Source organism: Thalassophryne amazonica, chromosome 19 (genome assembly GCF_902500255.1).
Source record: "Thalassophryne amazonica chromosome 19, fThaAma1.1, whole genome shotgun sequence".
Lineage (NCBI taxonomy): Eukaryota > Metazoa > Chordata > Actinopteri > Batrachoidiformes > Batrachoididae > Thalassophryne > Thalassophryne amazonica.
In genome coordinates, this window is record NC_047121.1 from 49,700,855 (window position 1) to 49,724,619 (window position 23,765).

The 23,765-nt window shown below is 41.1% G+C and overlaps 1 protein-coding gene across 1 annotated transcript; it reads right to left on the reverse strand.

Annotated features, from left to right (window-relative positions):
• Window positions 1-10,662: 10,662 nt before the first annotated feature.
• On the reverse strand, window positions 10,663-23,460 carry LOC117531917 (serine/threonine-protein phosphatase 2A 56 kDa regulatory subunit gamma isoform-like). The gene is made up of 14 exons (XM_034195105.1): window positions 23,429-23,460; window positions 21,260-21,382; window positions 20,634-20,780; window positions 20,473-20,521; window positions 19,805-19,955; window positions 18,867-19,051; window positions 17,549-17,647; window positions 16,341-16,433; window positions 16,096-16,226; window positions 15,784-15,843; window positions 15,483-15,591; window positions 15,293-15,346; window positions 10,902-11,072; window positions 10,663-10,794 (listed from the first exon to the last, which is right to left on the reverse strand). Exons 1-14 carry the CDS (start codon window positions 23,458-23,460, stop codon window positions 10,663-10,665), a joined length of 1,536 nt encoding a protein of 511 aa, XP_034050996.1.
• Between the last annotated feature and the right edge of the window lie 305 nt (window positions 23,461-23,765).

A 23,765-nucleotide genomic window follows, 5' to 3' on the forward strand; every position in this document is an offset into this window, starting at 1 on the left:
AATACCAGAAACAGTTTATTCAGATAATGGAGCGCATTTTGTTAATACAATAGTGCAATACATAGGAGAAGTGCTACAGGTCAATCTCAAAAATCATTGTGCTTATCATCCACAAAGTGCCGGATTAGTGGAAAGGATGAATGGAACAGTAAAAAACAGACTTAGAAAGACAATGGAGGAAACAGGCAGACCATGGACACATTGTGTAGATTTGGTAAAAATGTATATAAACTAGTACCATGGGATTGACACCGTATGAAACATTGTTTGGCAGAAAATATCGATTGCCATATTATGGGCAAATCTGGGATGTACCTGAGGAAGCCAATTTGGCGGATTACATGAGAAAAATGCTAGAAGGACAACGAGGGAGAGTTCCAAACACTGATGATCCCATTTCTCCACAGGAGGACCCTAAAGTGGTACCTGGAGACTGGGTGTTGATAAGAAGCATCAAGAGAAAACACTGGCATTCACCTAAATGGGAAGGGCCCCATCAAGTACTACTCACAACACCCACAGCCTTGAAAATTGGGGAAAGAAGTACATGGATTCATTTAACTCACTGTAAGAAAGTCATTTCTGCAGACACAGACAAACAGTAAGAACAGTAGGACAAGACTAGTAATAGTGTGTGAGCTTGGTGTTAAGATCCAGGTTAGACACGAAAGCTAGCAGAAGACATTAAGAAGCCACTGTTCTGAACATAGGTGTGCTGTAGTGTGCAGAAATGGCGAAAGAAAAAAACAAAAAGAACGAGGGTTTTTGGACCCCATGGACAGTCCTTGTTATGCTACTTTTCTTTTTTGGATTGGGCTTATTATTAAAAGCCATAAGCACGGGACATGATAATAAGGATCACCTCCGCAGATTGCAGAGACCAAAAAGAAGTAACGAAGACCCCAGTCCAATGATAAATGCCACAGTACATAGCTGTGATAGGAACAATGCGTACCGATTTGGTGTACAAGCCTGCATTCCTAGAAATGCTTCTGTGGTCATCTCTGTACCATATAGTGCTCTTACCCATGGAATGTGGGATGGTGACAGAGGGACTAATTACGGAAATAGTTTCTCATGGTATATGACCAATGATCAACAAGATAAGAGATGGGAAACGTTGGTAGCCGATGAATGGAGTAGATGGACACCAAGATGGGCACAAACCGAGTGGGCTAAGTACCAGAGTCAAATTCTCAAAATGTATCAAACAGACGATAAACTGTTAAAAAGGAACCATATTCCCACCTGATATAGAGGGAGACTTTTGGTTGTTCCTCCTTTGGGTATACAAACCAGGAAAAGATCCGTATTTCCATTTTTTCCTCTGTGAAACAGATAGAGTACAGCAACCAATATTGACAGAATTAAGTACGTCAAAGGGGGTGTCCATACAAGCAAAGGGGGTGCCCATACAAGCAAAGGGGATGTCCGTAGAAGGCACAAAAGACATGAAGGCAGATGACTGGTTCCTAGTAACTACAGGAATTAGTGGACAAAATAACAATTGGCTTTTAATGGCAGAACAAGCAGGACTAGCTGCAAAGAAGGACTGTGTCGTATGTATGGGACCCAGACCTATATTACAGGTAATACGGGCAGCATTACCCAAAGACTGTCTGCTGACTGTTATGACACAGACATACATTGCAGCAAACAACAATTGTTCTAAGTGGGACAAGATCTATCCATTGACCAAATTGACTAAGACCAAACCTTTATTTTCAAGCAAAGTTGGGCATGCTAACCATACATGTGTACACTTGACAGGGACAAGTAAGACTTTGGGTAGCTTAAACCACACTGCCTGGTGTAAGAATGTGGTCCATAGTTTTACTCCCACATTCAAACCTGTCGGTAGGAGTGACGTATGGTGGTGGTGTGGTGATAACAGAATCTTTGACAGACTGCCACGAAATGTGTCAGGTTATTGTGCATTAATATCATTATTGTTACCAGTTAAAGCTATACCCATGACCCCTGAAGACGTTACGACATATGCAGCCTCTCTTATTCCTGAAGATTGGCAGAAAGGCATAGCCAGACATAGAGTAAAAAGAGATTGGAAAGGAGTGGGAAATCCAACATATATCGATGCAATAGGAGTCCCCAGAGGAGTGCCTGACGAGTATAAACTGGTTGATCAAATAGCAGCTGGATTCGAATCTTCCATCTGTTGGTGGTGTTCAATTAATAAAAACGTGGACAGAATAAACAACATCCACTACAATGTACAGAAATTAGGAAATTGGACTGAGGAAGGATTTAAGGCTGTCCATTCACAGTTAGAAGCCACGTACCTTATGGCCTTCCAGAACCGTATTGCTCTGGATATGTTGTTGGCAGAGAAAGGAGGTGTTTGTGCCATGTTCGGAGAACAATGCTGCACATTCATTCCCAACAACACGGCTGCAGACGGCAGTCTCACTCAAGCCATCGACGGGCTGAGGACGTTGAACAGGAAGATGAAAGAGCACAGTGGAGTAAACACCGAAGGCTGGGATTGGTGGCTGGAAGGGATGGGAAAATGGAGGTCTTTGATTTCTTCACTATTAGTGTCTATAGCAGTATTTGCTGCAATTCTAACATTGTGTGGATGTTGTTGTATTCCATGTCTCCGAGGTCTTGTAAATAGAATGATAACCACAGCAATAAGTCCAGGGCCAGGAGGGGGACCAGCATCATATCCACTCCTGGGGCAAGACGACACCGAGGAGGACGATGACTCCCATGACCTGTACCCAGACCAATGGAAGTATGATGACCCAGACACCGAGGAGGGTGACAATGATGACATCACCTCTGGGGTGTAAGCCTATAGAACATACCATGATGAACCTCTTAGTGAAAATCTCAAAAAGAAGTGCTAAGCTGGGTGAGGCCTACTGTATGTTTAACAGGCGATAAACAGGAGGGGAATGTTAAAGATTTTGTATATATGTTATCACTGTTAAACATTTGTACCTTTGTCTTCTTTCTCATGAGAACGGTGTTGTGCTGTTTTGCACCTAACCCTGAGAATGTACGTGTTATTCAACCTTGTTTTAGCATGCTGGGGTCAATCTGAACTGGGAATGAAGAGCTGGATGTACTTATTATTATTATACAACTTTGTTTTCTGTAGCCGCTAACGACTGGGAGTGAAGCATGACGGGGTCAGGCTGAACTGGGAGTAAAAGAACTGAAGGTTGTTTTGACTGTTGTGATGTGATGCTTAGTGTTCCAGGCAGATGCAGAACAGCTGATAACTGCAACAGACGAACGAGATGTGCTGACCTTCGACGATAAGAGTAAAAGAAAGAAACTGTTTTTCCTTACAGCTGCACTTATCGACGTATGTGTTTAGGTTACGGGAAGAAACTTGTCTTGCGTCATCCTTCCCCCACCCTTAGGACAAGTTTCTTTTATGTGATGAGGGCCTCTCTAATAAAAAGAGCGGGAGAGCAGGCCAGACTTTAGTGTAGCCTTGGTGTACAGCCTGACTGCACTCCGTGCGTGATAAATTTGACTTTCTGTCTCACTGGTGTTTCTTGACTCTGTTTGTCTTATCAAGGTTTTAAGAATGTTTGGAGGAGAAAATACCCAACAAAATCAATCATGGATCTGGTGGAGGAGGTGAAGGCATTACGGCTCCAGAATGCCGAGAAAGACCGGCATCTGGTGCAGCTGGAAAATAGAGTGGCTGAACTGGAGCAGTACACCAGAATTAACGACGTCATCATCACAGGTCTTCACATCAAACCACGGTCCTACGCACGGGCGGTAACAGATGAGAGCGGAGGGGAGCCCAGTGAACAGGAGGTCAGCTCTGTGGAAAAACAGGTTGCTGATTTCCTCCTATCTAAAGGTATAGAAATGGATTTAAATAACATTGAAGCGTGCCACCCTCTGCCCCGGAGAAATGACGGTGATAAACGAACCGTCATCATGAGATTCATCAACAGAAAACACAAAACAGCACTGTTAAAACAAGGAAGAAAACTGAAAGGGACAAACGTATTCATCAATGAACATCTCACCAAACGGAATGCCGACATCGCCAGGAAAGCACGCTTCTTAAAGAAACAGGGAAAAATCCAGCACACATGGACTTCAAACTGTAAAATATTCATCAAACTGAACGGATCACCAGAACAAGCAAAAGTCATGGCAATAAGGAACATCGAGGAGCTGGACAAATATGAACAATAGTGTTTCTTAAAGCGAGGATCTGGACAAATATGACCAATAAGGTATGAGGACACAAACACATCACAACACCATGACACAGACCAGAGGAACCTATTCATCTACTACTTATTCATCTACATCTGGAGACAAGAAGGATATAACTCAAAGGATTGCTGATCATGGAAAAGTAGAACTGAGAACATTTAAATACACAGACCACAATGTACTGGACTTGGAGCACGATATAGACCCGGACAATAATTTCTTCTCAAATATCAATGACAGTTGTTGCTATTATACAGATGAACAGTTTAATCGGATCATTAGAACGGATAACAAATTATCAATAATCCATTTCAACAGCAGAAGTCTATATGCAAACTTTAACAACATTAAAGAATATTTAAGTCAGTTTAAAAAAATATTTAACATAATTGCTATATCAGAAACATGGATCAATGAAGATAAAGGAATGGATTTTGAACTGGATGGATATGAATTTAATTGTGTAAACAGAAAAAATAAGAGTGGAGGAGGAGTGGCTGTGTATGTGGATAAGAACATGGATTATAAAATAGTAGACAATATGACAACTGTGATTGATAACTTATTAGAATGTATAACTATTGAAATATGTGAAGAAAAAAGCAAAAATGTATTAGTCAGCTGTATATATAGAGCACCAGGATCTAGTATTGAAACATTCACTGACTGTATGGGAAAAATGTTCTCAAAAACTAATCAAAAAACTGTGTTCATTTGTGGTGACTTAAATATTGATCTGCTCAATCCAAATAAGCATAAAATAACAGATGAATTTATCAGTATAATGTACAGTATGAGTTTATATCCAAAAATCACCAGGCCAAGCAGAATTACATCCCATAGTGCCACCTTAATTGATAATATATTCAGCAATGATATTGAGAATAACACTGTGAGTGGATTATTAATCAATGACATTAGTGATCATCTACCAGTTTTCATTGTTTATAATAGAAACCATCGGCGGAATCAGCCAGAGGAGAAAATAAAATACAGGCGAGTGCGGACAGAGGAAAACATGAACACACTAAAGAAGGATTTACAGGAGCAAAACTGGGAAAAGGTATACAGTGAAAGTGATGTTGATAGTGCATATGAAACTTTTTTACAAATATTTACATCATTATATGATAAAAATTGTCCAATTAAACAAGACTACAGAAAACAAAAAATCCAAGCTCGACCATGGATGACGAAAGGGTTACGAAATGCATGTAATAAGAAAAATACACTGTATAGAGAATTCATAAAACTAAAGACTAAAGAGGCAGAAAATAGATATAAGAAATACAAAAATAGATTAACTAATATTATACGGGTATGTAGGAAGGAATATTATAGTAACATATTATATAATAACAAAAACAATATTAAAGGAATATGGGATATATTAAATAGCATTATCAAAAATGGTAATAAAAAACAGAGTTACCCTCAGTATTTCATTGATAATAATGTCAAGAAGGAAAATAAGGATGAGGTAGTCAACGGTTTCAATAATTTTTTTTGTAAATATTGGACCAAGCTTGGCAGAAAAAATTCCCGATTCCCAATCTGAGGATTGGGATAATAATCTTATAGAAAGAAATCCCTGTTCAATGTTCCTCACAGCAGTGGATGGAAATGAAATTATAGACATTGTGAATAATTGTAAATATAAAACATCTACCGATTTAAATGAAATTGATATGGTGGTGGTAAAACAGGTCATTGAATGGATTGTAGAACCATTAACATACATCTGTAACTTATCATTTCAAACCGGTAAATTTCCCAATCAAATGAAAATAGCTAAGGTTGTGCCGCTGTATAAGACTGGGGATAGACACCACTTCACAAATTATAGACCTGTTTCTTTGCTTCCACAATTTTCCAAATTATTAGAAAAGTTATTCAATAATAGATTAGACAAATTCATAAATAAACATAAATTACTTACTGATAGTCAATATGGATTCAGAGCACATAGTTCAACATCACTTGCATTAATAGAATCAGTTGAGGAGATTACAAATGCCATAGACCACAAATTACATTCAGTTGGAATATTTATAGACCTTAAAAAGGCTTTTGATACAATTAATCATGACATATTAATCAATAAACTTGAACAGTATGGGATTAGGGGGTTGTTGTTGCACTGGGTGAGAAGCTACTTAAGTAACAGAAAACAGTTTGTGAAGTTGGGGGAATATACATCATCATGCTTGGACAATGATTGTGGCGTCCCACAGGGGTCAGTATTGGGTCCAAAACTGTTTCTAATTTATATAAATGATATTGTCAATGTTTCCAAAATATTAAAATTAGTATTATTTGCAGATGACACAAGCATTTTTTGTTCAGGGGGGGATTTGCAGGAGTTACTGAGGAGGATCAGTATAGAAATGGGAAAATTGAAAATATGGTTTGACAGAAACAAATTATCATTAAACTTAAGTAAAACAAAATACATGTTATTTGGCTATTGTAATACAGACATACAGGTTCAGTTACAAGTCGAGGGGGTAGATATTGAAAGGGTACATGAAAATAAGTTTCTGGGGGTGATAATAGATGATAAGATAAACTGGAAGACTCATATAAAACATATACAAAGTAAACTGTCAAGAAGCATTTCAGTTCTAAACAAAGCGAAACATATTCTGGACCACAACTCACTCCGCATTCTTTACTGCTCACTGGTTTTACCATATTTACAGTACTGTGCAGAGGTATGGGGTAATACTTATAAAGGTACAACACAATCACCATCAGTAATGCAGAAAAGAGCTATAAGAATTATTCATAATACTGGCTATAGAGATCATACAAATCCACTATTTTTACAATCCAAATTCTTAAAATTCACAGACTTGGTTCATTTTCAAACAGTACAAATTGTGTATAAAGCAATAAACAATTTACTTCCAGCAAATATTAAAAATATGTTTTTTAACAGATCAGGGGATTACAGTCTGAGGGGGAAATTTAAATTAAAGCATGAGTGGGCACAAACAACATTAAAAGGTTTCTGTATTTCTGTCTGTGGGGTGAGGATGTGGAACAGATTGGGAGTGGGGCTCAAGCAATGTCCAAGCATGAACCAGTTCAAACAGCGGTACAAAAATATGTTTTTTTCTGGGTATAGGGAGGAGGAAGGGTAATGAGGGTTAGGGTGTTTTTGTTTTTTGCTTCAGCTTGTAAATATATAGTATTTTGTATGTAAGTAGGTATGTGTAGGTGTATATTTATGTTTGTGTATATATGTATATGTGTATATATGTGTATGTATATGTGTATGTATGTTGATGTGTGTATGTATATATATATGTGTATGTGTATGTATACATATATATATTGATATCGGTTTAGGTGTGTAGGAATCTATGTGTATATGTGGCAAAGGGTATTACTGGTTGTGGGGAAGAAGGGGTAGGGATAAATAAGCTGATGCTTCACCCTACCCCTTTTCGGACATGTTGGGTACACAGTAGGAACTTTTTTGTTGCTGTCTTTACTGATCTATCTTGTAATTGTTGTTGTATCAAATGTTCGAAATAAACAGTTTTCATTCATTCATTCATTCATTTTCAGCTTCCAAGAATTGTGTACAGATCCTTGTAACATGGGGCCGTGCATTATCCTGCTGCAACATGAGGTGATGTTCTTGGATGTATGGCACAACAATGGGCCTCAGGATCTCGTCACGGTATCTCTGTGCATTCAAAATGCCATCAATAAAATGCACCTGTGTTCTTCATCCATAACAGACGCCTGCCCATACCATAACCCCACCGCCACCATGGGCCACTCGATCCACAACATTGACATCAGAAAACCGCTCACCCACACGACGCCACACACGCTGTCTGCCATCTGTCCTGAACAGTGTGAACAGGGATTCATCCATGAAGAGAACACCTCTCCAACGTGCCAAACGCCAGCGAATGTGAGCATTTGCCCACTCAAGTCGGTTACGACAACGAACTGGAGTCAGGTCGAGACCCCAATGAGGACGACAAGCATGCAGATGAGCTTCCCTGAGACGGTTTCTGACAGTTTGTGCAGACATTCTTTGGTTATGCAAAGCAGTTGTTTCAGCACCTGTCCGAGTGGCTGGTCTCAGACGATCTTGGAGGTGAACATGCTGGATGTGGAGGTCCTGGGCTGGTGTGGTTACACGTGGTCTGCGGTTGTGAGGCTGGTTGGATGTAATGCCAAATTCTCTGAAACGCCTTTGGAGACGGCTTATGGTAGCGAAATGAACATTCAATACACGAGCAACAGCTCTGGTTGACATTCCTGCTGTCAGCATGCCAACTGCACGCTCCCTCAAATCTTGCGACATCTGTGGCATTGTGCTGTGTGATAAAACTGCACCTTTCAGAGTGGCCTTTTATTGTGGGCAGTCTAAGGCACACCTGTGCACTAATCATGGTGTCTAATCAGCATCTTGATATGGCACACCTGTGAGGTGGGATGGATTATCTCAGCAAAGGAGAAGTGCTCACTATCACAGATTTAGACTGGTTTGTGAACAATATTTGAGAGAAATGGTGATATTGTGTATGTGGAAAAAGTTTTAGATCTTTGAGTTCATCTCATACAAAATGGGAGCAAAACCAAAAGTGTTGCGTTTATATTTTTGTTGAGTGTACAATAGTCAAGCAGGTTGGTGTGAATAAATCAACTGTGGGAGCAATTTTAAGAAAATGGAAGACATACAAGACCATTGATAATCTCTCGATCTGGGGCTCCACGCAAGATATCATCCTGTGGGGTCAAAATGATCATGAGAACGGTGAACAAAAATCCCAGAACTACACGGAGGGACCTGATGAATGACCTGCAGAGAGCTGGGACCAAAGTAACAAAGGCTACACACTACGCAGAGAGGGACTCAAATCCTGCAGTGTCAGGTGTGCCCCCCTGCTTAAGCCAGTACATGTTCAGGCCTGTCTGAAGTTTGCCAGATAGCATATGGATGATCCAGAAGAGGATTGGGAGAATATCATGTGGTCAGATGAAACCAAAGTAGAACATTTTGGTAAAAACTCAACTCGTCGTGTTTGGAGGAAGAAGAATGTGGAGTTGCATCCCAAGAACACCATATCTACTGTGAAGCATGGGGGTGGAAACATCATGCTTTGGGGCTGTTTTTCTGCAAAGGGGACAGGACGACTGATCCGTGTTAAGGGAAGAATGAACAGGGCCATGTATCGTGAGATTTTAAGCCAAAACCTCCTTCCATCAGTGAGAGCATTGAAGATGCAATGAGGCTGGGTCTTCCAGCATAACAATGATCCCAAATACACCACTCAGGCAACAAAAGAGTGGCTCCGTAAAAAGCATTCAAGGTCCTGGAGTGGCCAAGCCCGTCTCCAGACCTCAAACACATAGAAAATTTGTGGAGGGAGTTGAAAGTCCATGTTGTCCAGCGACAGGCCCAAAACATCACTGCTCTAGAGGAGATCTGCATGGCCAAAATACCAGCTACAGCGTGCGCAAACCTGGTGAAGACTTACAGGAAACGTTTGACCTCTGTCATTGCCAACAAAGATTATGTTACAAAGTACTGAGTTGAACTTTTATTACTGACCAAATACTTATTTTCCACCATAATTTACAAATAAATTCTTTAAAAATCCTACAATGTGATTTCCTGGATTTTTTTTTCTCATTTTGTCTCTTACAGTTGAAGTGTACCTATGCTGAAAATTACAGACCTCTCTCATCTTTCTAAGCAGGAGAACTTGCACAATCAGGAGCTGACTAAATACCTTTTTACCCCACTGTATGTTAAGAAGCAGACATGGAAAAAACAAAGGTAATGATGTTAGTGGTGATAAATAAAAGAATACATACTTGCTTTGACCAGCCAAGCACTACGGCTCCATGTCCATCAGACGTTGTACAAGACAGAAGGTCTTATTTCTGATACGCCTGTGAAACCACACAAGTAAAAATCAAAACTCAAAAGTGGCATTTTTGTGAACAAAGACATTTGACTGCCAGATAAGTGAAACAGCTACAATGATCACTTCTGCTTTTATAACTGTATGATTGTTTAGTCTATAAACTTCAATCATAAATTAACAAAACCAAACTAATAATATGATTGAGACATTAAAAATAAATGACTTTAAGATTCATAGTTTTCTTACATGCATGTGAAAAAACTATGTATGTACGTCCTTTGTTGGCACCGTTCCTGTTGTTTTTGCTGGTATGTCTTACCATCACTGTTTGATTAATGCTACTGCTGTGTATCACCCCCTTAATTCATCAGGGGGAAGAGAGGGAGCAGCAAATTTCAACTGCAATATTAAATTTTGGACATATTTGCGATGGTGTCTGCCAGCTGCAATTCATGCTGGAGTCGTGTTTTTCTAGGTGTTTGTGTTGACTTGCTGTGACGTGCAGTGTGTGTGTGTCAGGATATTTGCACAGCTACAGTCAGGTATCTTACTCTTTCCAGTGCGTCTGTGCACTGTTCTTTAGTACAGGCAACAAAATTGGAATGATGGTTCTTGCGTTGTCGCTGATCAAAATCATGACATCTTCATTGTCGAAAAACAAAAGGGTTCGTTCAGCCACCTACAGAGGACAGATATATCAATCAAGTCAAAGCACAACTGAAAGACCCCCTGATAGAAAACGATTATGACCCATGAAGGCAACATTGCTGATCTCTCATCACCTACCTTCTGGCTCAGGCTGGATGCACACTTGGCCAAACGTTTAAAGACAGGTGTTTGTACTTTGATGAAGACAGATTGATCGATGATAGGCAAAATGTCTTCCAGCGCATCCAAGAACATCAGTTCTTTTTTAATGTTGCTCTTTGGCCAGTATTTCAGGAGGGCCATCACAACCTGTTGTGATGGTAAAGGAAGAGAACAACCATGTTAATAAAGTATGTTTCATAAAAAGAGGTGGCATCTTTTCAGGTTTAAAAATATATACTCCCCCTCTAGCTGCCACCTTATCGTGGTGGGGGAGTTCGCGTACCCGGATGATCCTAGGAGCTATGTTGTCGGAGGGTTTGTGCTCCCTGTAGGGTCTCCCAAGGCAAACAGGTCCTAGGTGATGGGTCAGACTAAGGGCAGTTCAGAACCTCCATCACCAGTAAAAGATCAAGGACTGAGACGTCGCCCGGTATGGTGGAGCCAGGGTCCCACCCTGGAGCCAGGCCCAGGGGTTGGGGCTCGCGCGCGCGTGCCTGGTTGTCGGGCCTTAGCCCAGCCCGAAAGAGTGACGTGGGCCCGCCCTCCTGTGGGTTCACCACCTGCAGAGGGGGCCATGGGGGTCGGGTGCCGAGAGGATTGGGTGGCGGCCGAGGGCGGGTGGCCCGGCGGCCCGGTCCATGCTCACAGCCCCTGGCTGTTGGGATGTGGAATGTCACCTCGCTAGGGGGGAAGGAGCCTGAGCTTGTGCGGGAGGTTGAGAGATACTGACTAGAGATAGTCGGGCTCACCTCCACGCACAGCTTGGGATCTGGTACCCAACTCCTGGAGAGGGGCTGGACGCTTCATTTTTCTGGCGTCGCCCACGGGGAGAGACGGAGAGCTGGGGTTGCATTGCTTATTGCTCCCCAGCTCAGTCGCCAAGTGTTGGAGTTCACTCCGGTGAACGAGAGGGTCGCGTCCCTACGCCTTCAGGTCGGGGACAGGTCTCTCACCATTGAAAAAAAAATCCAGGAAATCACATTGTAGGATTTTTAAAGAATTTATTTGTAAATTATGGTGGAAAATAAGTATTTGGTCAATAACAAAACTTCAACTCAATACTTTGTAACATAATCTTTGTTGGCAATGACAGAGGTCAAACGTTTCCTTTAAGTCTTCACCAGGTTTGCACACACTGTAGCTGGTATTTTGGCCCATTCCTCCATGCAGCTCTCCTCTAGAGCAGTGATGTTTTGGGGCTGTCGCTGGGCAACATGGACTTTCAACTCCCTCCACAAATTGTCTATGAGGTTGAGGTCTGGAGACTGGCTCGGCCACTCCAGGACCTTGAAATGCTTTTTACGGAGCCACTCTTTTGTTGCCTGAGTGGTGTGTTTGGGATCATTGTCATGCTGGAAGACCCAGCCACATTGCATCTTCAATGCTCTCACTGATGGAAGGAGGTTTTGGCTTAAAATCTCACAATACATGGCCACGTTCATTCTTCCCTTAACACAGATCAGTCGTCCTGTCCCCTTTGCAGAAAAACAGCCCCAAAGCATGATGTTTCCACCCCTCACCTCCGGGAGAGCTTCTCCCAGATCCCGGGGGAGGTTGGAGACATGGAGTCCGAGTGGACCATGTTCTCCACCTCCATTGTCAATGCGGCTGCTCGTAATTGTGGTCGCAAGGTCTCTGGTGCCTGTCGTGGCGGCAATCCCCGAACCCGGTGGTGGACACCGGAAGTAAGGGATGCCGTCAAGCTGAAGAAGGAGTCCTACTTATCTTTGTTGGTAGGTGGGACCCCAGAGGCAGCTGACAGGTACCGGCAGGCCAAGCGTGCCGCAGCCTGTATGCTCGCAGAGGCAAAAACTCGGGTCTGGGAGGAGTTCGGGGAGGCTATGGAGGAGGACTATCGGTCGGCCTCGAAGAGATTCTGGCAAACCGTCCGACGCCTCAGGAGGCGGAAGCAGCTCTCCACCAGCACTGTTTACGGTGCGGGTGGGGAGCTGTTGACCCTGACTGGGGATGTTGTTGGGCGGTGGAAGGAGTACTTCGAGGATCTCCTCAATCCCATCGTCACGTCTTCCAAAGAGGAAGCAGAGACTGGGGACTCAGAGGCGGACTCATCCATTACCCAGGCCGAAGGCACCGAGGTGGTTAGAAAGCTCCTCGGTGGCAAGGCTCCTGGGGTGAATGAAATCCGTCCTGAGTACCTTAAGTCTCTGGATGTTGTGGGGTTGTCTTGGCTGACACGCCTCTGCAACATCGCTTGGCGATCGGGGACAGTGCCTCTGGATTGGCAGACTGGGGTGGTGGTCCCTCTGTTGAAGAAGGGGGACTGGAGGGTGTGTTCCAACTATAGGGGGATCACACTCCTCAGCCTCCCCGGTAAGGTCTATTCCACAGTACTGGAGAGGAGAATTCGACCAATGGTTGAACCTCGGATTCAGGAGGAGCAGTGTGGTTTTCGTCCTGGTCACGGCACACTGGACCAGCTCTATACGCTCCATCGGGTGCTCGAGGGTTCATGGGAGTTTGACCAACCAGTCCACATGTGTTTTGTGGATCTGGAGAAGGCGTTCGACCATGTCCCTCGGGGCACCCTGTGGGGAGTGCTCCGGGAGTACGGGGTGCGGGGTCCTTTGCTAAGGTCTATCCGGTCCCTGTACGACCACAGCAGGAGCTTGGTTCGCATTGCCGGTAGTAAGTCAAACCTGTTTCCAGTGCACGTTGGCCTCCGCCAGGGCTGCCCTTTGTCACCAGTTCTGTTCATTATTTTTATGGACAGAATTTCTAGGTGCAGCCAGGGTGTAGAGGGGGTCTGGTTTGGGAACCACAGAATCTCGTCTCTGCTGTTTGCGGATGATGTGGTTCTGTTGGCTTCGTCAAATCAGGACCTTCAGCGTGCACTGGGGCGGTCTGCAGCCGAGTGTGAAGCGTCCGGGATGAAAATCAGCACCTCCAAATCCGAGGCCATGGTTCTCGACTGGAAAAAGGTGTTTCGCCCTCTTCAGGTCGGTGGAGTGTCCTTGCCTCAAGTGGAGGAGTTTAAGTATCTTGGGGTCTTGTTCACAAGTGAGGGACGGATGGAGTGTGAGACCGATAGACGGATCGGTGCAGCATCTGCAGTGATGCGGTCGCTGTATCGTTCCGTCGTGGTGAAGAGAGAGCTGAGTAGGGGCAAAGCTCTCGATTTACCGATCGATCTACGTTCCGATCCTCACCTATGGTCATGAGATTTGGCTCGTGACCGAAAGAACGAGATTGTGAGTACAAGCGGCCGAGATGAGTTTCCTCCACAGGGTGGCTGGGCGCTCCCTTAGAGATAAGGTGAGGAGCTCGGTCACTCGGGAGGAGATCGGAGTCGAGCCGCTGCTCCTCCACGTCGAAAGGAGTCAGTTGAGGTGGCTCTGGCATCTTTTCCGGATGCCCCCTGGACGCCTCGCTGGAGAGGTGTTCCGGGCACGTCCCACTGGGAGGAGGCCCCGGGGAAGACCCAGGACACGCTGGAGGGACTACATCTCTCGGCTGGCTTGGGAACGCCTTGGGGTTCCCCCGGAGGAGCTGGGGGAGGTGTGTGTGGATCGGGAGGTCTGGGCGGCTTTGCTTGAGCTGCTGTCCCCGCGACCCGACTCCGGATAAAGCGGAAGAAAATGGATGGATGAAATGGATGGATGGATAGATGGGCCCTATCTTGATGGTTTGTAGGGCACTGACTATAAAGGTGCTTGAAATGATTTTGGGATGTCTCAAAGTGCTTTCTGTTTTTTAAACTGTGTCAAATCTGAGTAGAAAACAAGGTGCTGGGCACGAAGCGGCTGGATTAAGTTGCCTAAATAGTCATGGGTATGTTGTGGGCAAAACATATTATCAGCCAATCAGAATCGTGCCTGTAACCATGACACACACGTGCACCAAATACTTAATTTTGAGATGGTGTCTTCAGAAGCAAGAGGTTTTCTGGAGAGGATACAAATCAGCATGCATATAACATGCGCATTACACTGGAGGTGTCGTGATTATTGTGGCAGTTGCATTAACACCTGTTGCCTCCACTACCATTTTAGAAAATTGTGTATTGACCATCATGTGTGCATGCTGCACCTAAGTTTGGTCTTCACATACAAATTTCTGAATGAACAAAGTCTGCAGATCCACAATGAGACCTGTCATCTGCAGCCCTTTTTAAGGTAGGTTAAATACTGTTCATTCTAACTGTACTGTTGTGTACTTTTTCTTTATGCTGTAATGTAGATGGAGTGAGTGAACTTTCTTATTCTGTGACAGCTGGAATGGATGATTAGTATTTGTAATCTGCTTTTGTATCGAAGAATAGTTGTTGGCAGATAACTGTATTTTTTTGTTGTTTTATCCACTGCTGTAAATTACATAGACAATATTGCATCACAAGTTATTTGACGTACCGGTTCAGTTACCATCTCATCCTTCTCCAAAAACCGGGCAACACATCTGACCAACTGCAAATCACATAAAGAGAAACACTTAGTGTCAGAGGATTGAAATTTAAATACAAAAATGAGGACAAAAGTTCAGGTGAGTAGAAATGGTGACTGCTCAGATGATGAGAGAAACAGAATTTCCTGCACGCATTACCTCTGGATGATAGTCACCAAGTGACTCCGCTGTGTGCAGAGGCATCAAAACTTTCAAGAGGAAATTCCTGTCGTCTTGACGTAGTGGCTCCTCAAGATCTTTGATTAAACTGTGGGTACAAAAAACCTGTAAGTGCACCTGAAAAACCTTGTTAGCTTGTAGAAATGACTGGGAAGGAATTAAATAGGCATCATTATGGTACAGCTTCATTTGCTCCTCTCTGTGGTTATCAAAGGAAAAGTAAATGCAAGAACACCTAAAAGATGTGTCAGATTTGTTTGTGAAATCAGCAGTTCCATACCTTCTAATTAAGTCCAGGAGTTCAGCAATACCACTGTGGTGACCCGTCTCATAAATAAACCTTTGAAAAGAAACAAAAGTTAATACAAACATTTTACAAGTACCAACACCACAAATAGAAATGGTATCAAGAGTTTAATAATACTACTGCTTCTGCTGATACTGCTTATCAATCCGGTATTTATATGGGATTCCTATTGTTTTTTTTTTATCATTATTATTATTATTTGAGTATAAAGGAAATGAAGAACAGACTCAACAATGGCTTGGGCATCTTTAAAAGGGAGTGGTGCAGCAGGGGAACATCACTGACCTGCAGAAAATGTGACTGATTTCTTTGAAGATGAACTTTCTTAATCCAGCAAATGTTTCAATGATCCCGTAGAGCACTACTTTGAGAATTTTTCTCTCCATGGGATCTGTACTCTCAAAAAGTTGAAGAAGCTGCAATAGAAGAAAGGTTATTCACTATTTGAAACATATTACTAAAACCAATTGTAAGAACAGTTTTCCATACAAATTGTAACACACAAAGTTGTTATAATGTGTAGTTCTTACCTGCATGACAAATTTCTTGTCAATGTACTTCTCTCCAATCTTTGGGTCAAACGTAGGATGGGTTAAAAACTTAAATAAGCACTGAAGGGCCAGCTGCATGAGAAACACAAAGATAAAGCAATGAATTCTGGGAATTAAATCAATGATGTTAGTGTCAGAGTGTTCAAAGACGAGGTACAGTAGGGGAAACTGGGTCACGGTGAATCAAGGGACACAGTGCATCAGTAGCTATATCTGCAAAACTACATATATATTTGCAGCAGTTATGCCATATTTTTATGCATAAAGACACCCCCTTATAAATTGCTGGGTTTTTTGGATACATTAAGGGTAAAACTAAGTGGTAAGTGAAGTCAGTTTTTCCTATCAAAAGTAAATTTTGTGGATGTCAGTGTCTTTTTATTTATTTCTCACAACAGAGGAAAGGTGGCCCCAAAAAATTATTAGTTAGAAGACTACCCCGTCCAACTGATGAGCATGTGTTATGTCTTCGCCAGACTATCAGCTATTTGATAACATGACTCGTGTGTCACATGCACCTGGGGCACAGTGAATCGGGGCACAGTGAATCAGTCTAGAAAGTGATTTACCCAGTAAGCCCCAGTATCAAGTAGATGACAAATATTACTTGTTGAAGCTCATACATTTATTTTTCCATGAATTATTTCTATAATTTGTGTATATAAACAACTGTTTTCACATTTGAACAGAAATTATGACAGTTGTATTTATAATAGTTTCTAAAGGACTTATATCACTATATAAGACACTCACACATGACGTAGCTGGTTTGCTGGATAGTTTGTATATGCATCACATATATTTAATCATTTTGAAGAAATCTTTATACTCATGTGTTTTTTCATTATATTCTAAGTTGATTTACTGTGCCCCGGACACTAATTCATGGGGCACAGCTGAAAAAAGCAAATATCTAATCGGTCAATCACAACGCAGCAGAAACAACACATTTAAACATGGAAACATGTCTGTTTAAGGACCCCGCCAATATCAAGGGGATGCCCACTTTACACCTGGCTATAGATGACAAATGGTTACTTTCAAGTTGTGGTGATGGACCAGTTGCCTGGGTGACTGCCACCCAGGATCCAACAAGCTTTCATCATGTGGTGGATGCACTGGGGCACATTCCAAAACCTGACCTGTATCTTGGTTAAACTATTACAAAATGGATCACAATACTCAACCTGGGGGAGTGGCAATGGAACGTCAAGTTTGTATTCGTCATCGTCTGCTTCATTTAGACTGGACAACGGAGGCAACGTCCTGAAGATGATCGCTTCACACTGGAAGAAAGAAGATCAAAGGTCAATTTTCAGCTGACATACATGAAAATTCAGTAAGGTATGTCTTTTATAATACATTCCAATTATAAGGTAGAACTCTACTAGTGTATACTAAGATAAATCTAAACATCTAAAAAAGAGTAGAAGAGTAGAATAGAGTAGAGCCATTTAGGTGCCTGGGCTTGAGAACCAGGGATGGGAGGTTGAAAAGCTTATTTATCCATGTATATGTATAACGTGTATATGTATGACATGTATATGTACAACAGACAGGATATGAGGCAAATTTGGTTTGTAAATAATTCTCTGCTATCCAAGGCAACTTTTCTTTTTTTGGCGTGGTCTCAGAGTGCATGAAACATCATCAGTTTCTAAAACCTCTGGAAAATAAATTTCTGTACATATGAGCTGCAACAAAATGTAATAAAGGGTGAATATAGAAATTGTTCTCCCGAGAATTCTCTCTTTTTATGCAATCATGTCAATTCTGGGAGCCTTCACTCATGCCACGCTTCACCACATCCATGGCACCACCTTGGGTACGAGAAGGCATTCATCCAAACATACAACCGACCTATCGCCACCTTTCAAAAGTCACCGTCTATCTGCCACAGACAATTGTCTTTCCTCAGCCACCGATGCCTTCAACACTGAAGCACCTGTGCGCTGGATCATGCACTGCAAGGCCAAAATATCATAGCTGCAAGTAAAACACCTCATCTGAATCTCTGTAAGTAACTGATCATTGAACAAAAACTCCATCCAGAGGTACCAAGGATCCTCAGAAGAAACCTAGTACCAAACACACCCAGTCATCACCACAGGTCACTGGTTATTCCAAGTCTCACAACCGCACAGTTCGACAGGAAGCATCAGGATACTAAAGACTTGGATATCACGGAACAGTCTACGCTCATACCCAAGTCATCACATTTTAATGCAAATGACATCAAAAAGTCAATCTGTGTCCACTCAGGGACTCCTGTTGTGTCATTGTGGGACATATGAGGAAATGTTAATGCGAACCTCAACTAGACCAACTTTTACATACTCTATCTGTCGCTCTGTTTTCTATTCACACTTAACACCAGAAACACAATATTAACAGAGAAAATGTAGCTGAAAAAAGTGTAAACGCAGCAATATTCTCAGCCCAGGTTTCACCCTCATCTTTATCTTTAGTTTAACCCACAAAACTATAATCCTCAGGTGTACTGACCATGTTCACCATCTCTGGATACATGGGCTCAGTGATGGTGTTTGTTTCGTTCTTGAAGTAGTACAACACTCGTTTCAGTGCCATCTGCTTCTGTTCTTTCTTCTCGAGGTCACAATTTGTGTCCGAGTGAAAGTCACAAACCACAGAGCACTGCTGCAGGTCCTGGATGAAATTTATTTCCCTATCTGAGGAGGCAGAGAGGTAAATAGTGAGGCAGGTAAATGGAAGACAAATGAAAAAAATTAAAATGAAAATTTAAAAAATAAAATACAATCACATCAGTCCAATCTGATTTACTATCATAATGATTAAAAAAAATCACCAATATAAAACTGTCATTTTAAATGATCACAGCACAATATACTCAAGGTGCATAACAGCAGATGTGTCTGTGTTAAATAACCACTTTAAATGGATTTTTGTTGTCAAATTAGCTCATATTTATACTGAGATCAAAAGATCACACCTCTTTTAAAGTCATGTCAGAATCAAAATCAAAGACCAGTTTTGTTTTTCACACCTCTTCATGTAGTCTCCCTTGAAGTCTGTGTGAGAAACTTACAGGCAAGTTTGTTCAGGCAATTTAATAAACTTTTCCACAATTACATTTTGTCACATTGAGTTTTTGCTACATAATGTATATAGAGTTCCCATACATATGGGTCTAACCATTTGTACATTATCGTGCTTGTCACAGAATTTTAACATAATAATCAGATGTGAATTCACTCTGACACAGATTTCAAATGTATCTTTCCTGCTCTAGACAGACTTTTGTGTTTTTGCCTGTAAAAACCTATTTTTGCCAGGATGTTTTTGTCAAGTTTTAACAGGGTTTTCACCATGATGCATCTAAAATGTCCCAACTTGCTTTTTGTATATATGTATTTATATACTGAAAGCTGTGCACATATGTGTCTCACTACATATGTTGTTACCTTTTGTGTCCAAACGGCAGCCGGTGTTTTTTCGAGAACTGTGCTGCTTATCTGGTGCTGAGGAGGGAACTGGGATTCTTGACGTATTCTGTGTGCTGATTTTTTTAACATCTTTCCCATTTGTCATGTTAGTATTTTTTGCATCAGCACACTGTATGGAGATTTTGAAAAAGAGGAGAAAAAATGGCCACAGATTAATTCACTCATTTATGATTGACTTTTCAGTGTTTTTAGTAATGATAATAATAATAATAATAATAATAATAATAATAATAATCATATTATATGAATACTAATAATTATAGTTAGGGGTAGGGTTATTAATAGTGAGTTTTAAAAAACCCTGTCACAAAAATTCGAATCATTTCATGATGGGAGGACAAAAAAAAACAAAAAACAAAAAACAAAAAAACGTGAGACTGGACTGGAATATTACACCCTTCACAAATATCACCCATGATGGAAAAAAAGAAAAAAACAAAAGAAACCTTATTGTGCAAAAATAAAATAAAATTATATATATATATATACAAATTCTACCGAATTCAGAGCCTGATCTTGATCAACATTTTTAGCTGTGATACTAATGAGGTGCTAAAACACTTTCGTGGAGGAAATTTATTGGAGAAAATGTTAAACAGGATGAAATCAAAACAAAGTGAACTCACCACTTCCATTGGAGGTTTCATTGTTGGAACAGCAGGTGCACTAACTTTACTGTAGGGAGTAAAAACAATGTCAGAATTAAAAAAGTGTTTCACTTGAGAATCACGTGAATGCAAAAAAAGAGAGGGTTTTCTTCATCTTTTTTTTTTTTTTTTGCTTTTACCGTTCATTCGTGCTGTTCTTGACGGATGGTTGACTTTGTTGACCGTATGCAGCAGGTTTAAACTTTCCCTTTCCAACGGCAACATAACTCGCTCCGTTCTTGATCCCCATTGGAACTTTAATGGGACGCCCATCGAGTGTGTAAAGACTGTAAATTCAAAAAGGGGAAAAGGAGAAACTTAAGATTGCTTTGTTCCAATTTCATGTTTGAGAATCTAATTCCAGTTCCTACTGCAGTTACAAGTATTTAAAAATGATTCAATCTGATTCAGTTCCATTATGACCAGAATGTATGTTTACATTTATAAGTTAAGACAATTCTGCCCTATAAATGTATAAACAGTTGATTAAACACAAAATAATCTGCAGTGCATTTTAAGACAATACTGGATTGTGTACAGAGAAAGTCTTTAATGAAATTGTTCATTTATTTTGTGGCTAGCATGCCACTCCAAGCTAGCTTAGCTAGTTAGCATGTAGCCCTCTTACAAATGAGCTTGTTCTCATTTGTGAATAAATACTGGAACTGACATTCATCATGTAACATCAGACTGCTTAAAAATGTCTCTCTGCAACTCTTTTTTCTTGTTCTTCTGGTTCTTTGCCTCTGCTGAGGGTGCACAGTACCTTTTCACTTTACTGTGAAGTTTTTTTGCCACCAGCTTGATGATGGCTTTCATTCCACCTGGTGCATTTTTGGGGATCTCTACTGGCATTGGAGGAACCCAGGGCTGTCCATCAGTAAACACACTGTAGAATGGAGAATCAGATATAATCATATATTGTCAGGATGAATATTTAATCATTTGAAAAGCTCTACTTACTTGATTGTGAAAAACACTGTTTGGGCCTTTCTGTCAGCAGTTGAAGCCTACAAAGAAGAGGAAAAGTTTAATATACGTACTGTAAGTGGTGATTGAATGAAATCAAACACATATTTGCTGCCTGTTATAGGCCAAATGTGTATGTATATTGTTAGAAATGTTCAGTTTGTTGGATTAAAGCTATTTTCTCACCTCTGGTTTTGTCTTCTGTTGTGATGTTGTCTTCTCACCATATCTGAAAGTACAAAAAATAAATCATATGTGTGAGACAGCAACACAGGGCCACTGACCAAAAATCACTTCCACAACTGTTAAATAATATAATTACTACCTGAATAATACAGTCTTTTATATTAAGTGACCCTTAACTGGAATAAGTGGACATAGGTAACCAATCAATCAATCAATGGCATAGCAACATTTGGGTTAAAGACAGCTGGTTTCACAACTGACTGATGTGATGTGAATTGTGGTCACCAATACACCGAAGCTGCAAAGTTTTTCATCTTCTTATCCCGTGTGCAGTTTGATTGATTGATCATGATCAATTACTGTGTAAATTATTTGGGGCGGGCAGGATTTATATGGCTTCATGTGAGAAGTAATTACCAGAAATCCTCATTATTTTGACACTTTATGTGCCATCTAAAGTGTGCATTCTACATACATGTATGCATTCACAATGTGTGCATTCTACATATATGTAGAATGCACAAATTTTGTGAGTTTTACTTTCTGTAAAATGATCAGGAATTACCGCAGGTTATGGGTGATTCTTAAACGGGCACGTATTATGTCCTTTGATCATATTGTATGAAAAACAGAAAAAAGGGGAAATTTCACACTTTTATAGTTATCTTTACAATGAAAGTGTGTTAAGAAATTTGTTCTAGTAGTCTATGATGCTTTTTCACCTTTTTTCAGCATCATATGCAAATATTGCCGTTTTGTGCTTGTCCCACACCCAGACTTTTGATCTTCAATGATAAAAATGAATGGTAAAGAAACGTTTTTTCTAATGTTTTAAAATATCGCTGAATAAAATATCAGTAAAATAATCAAAACATAATTGGGGTATTCAATGTCATACAACTGTTGCGATTTTTTTTAAACAAAATGTAGTTGTCCCACACTATTGCCGTAATTTCCACCACAACACTGTAATGTCCCTTTAAAGTTTGTATGAAAGATTGTTTGGGTACTTTCTATGGAGATAAACAGTGACATCAGAGCACATGTATATAGCGCCAAATCACAACAGTTGCCCCAAGGCGCTTTATATTGTAAGGCAATGGTGTGGTGGAAATTACATTTACAAGGCCAATAGTGCCCGTAGTTAAAGAATCACCCTTATATAAATATTGTGTGAACACAATCATCTGTGTAAAATGAACTTTAACTTGTTGGTGTCCTGGTGTGGAGGCACGTGGTACTCACTACACACCTGGAGCAACTAGGGGATTAAGGACCTTGCCCAAGGGCCCTCAGTGATTTTCCAGTCAGGCTGGGATTTGAAGCGAGGATCCTCTGGTCTAGAGCCCAACGTTTAACCACTAGACCAGCACCTCCCCTACCTGATATGTGTAGTATTTAGAAAGCCAGATCTCTCCTCTTCCGTTTAGGATGTCTCAAATTTACCATCTGGAAACCGAGGGAAGGCCTCCATCATCAAAACCGACATTACTGCTGTTATTGGTTTTGTCTTCATTGGATATAATACAACATATGACAAACATTACAGACACATTAAAGAACACCTTTCCACCTAAAACCTTTAACAGATTTCTAATTTCTCTTCACATTGTCATTTGCCTACAGTTGTTCAAACTATATTATAAATTTCCTCAGGTTACATCCACAATAGCTGCTTCCATCCAGTGTAACTGGGTGGTAATAAACTGTCATCTAAAGATTATCCAGAACTTCAGTTGTTTGACAGGTTCTTCATCAGTATGACAGTTGTGTCGCTCACCAGATGTCACTGTTTGCTGGCACTTCAGCCATATCCATTCATTAGTGATGCACATGCTGACGATGTCCTAGCTGTTGTTTCATCATAACCCAAATGATACTCACCTTGAGTCTCCCCAACCAACTGGTTATCTCAGTTATTCTCGTCGTACCCAAGGATTCTTTGAAGTGATCCAGCCCTGAACACATCCAATCTCGGCCTCAGGTCACTGGTTTGTCCAAATCCCACAACCGTACAAAGAAAGCACCAGAACTCAACAAACTTGTAACTTTGTTGTCCGACAAATACATCAACCACCTGTCCAGTAACCTCATACGCAGTTTCCAGCCATCTCAAC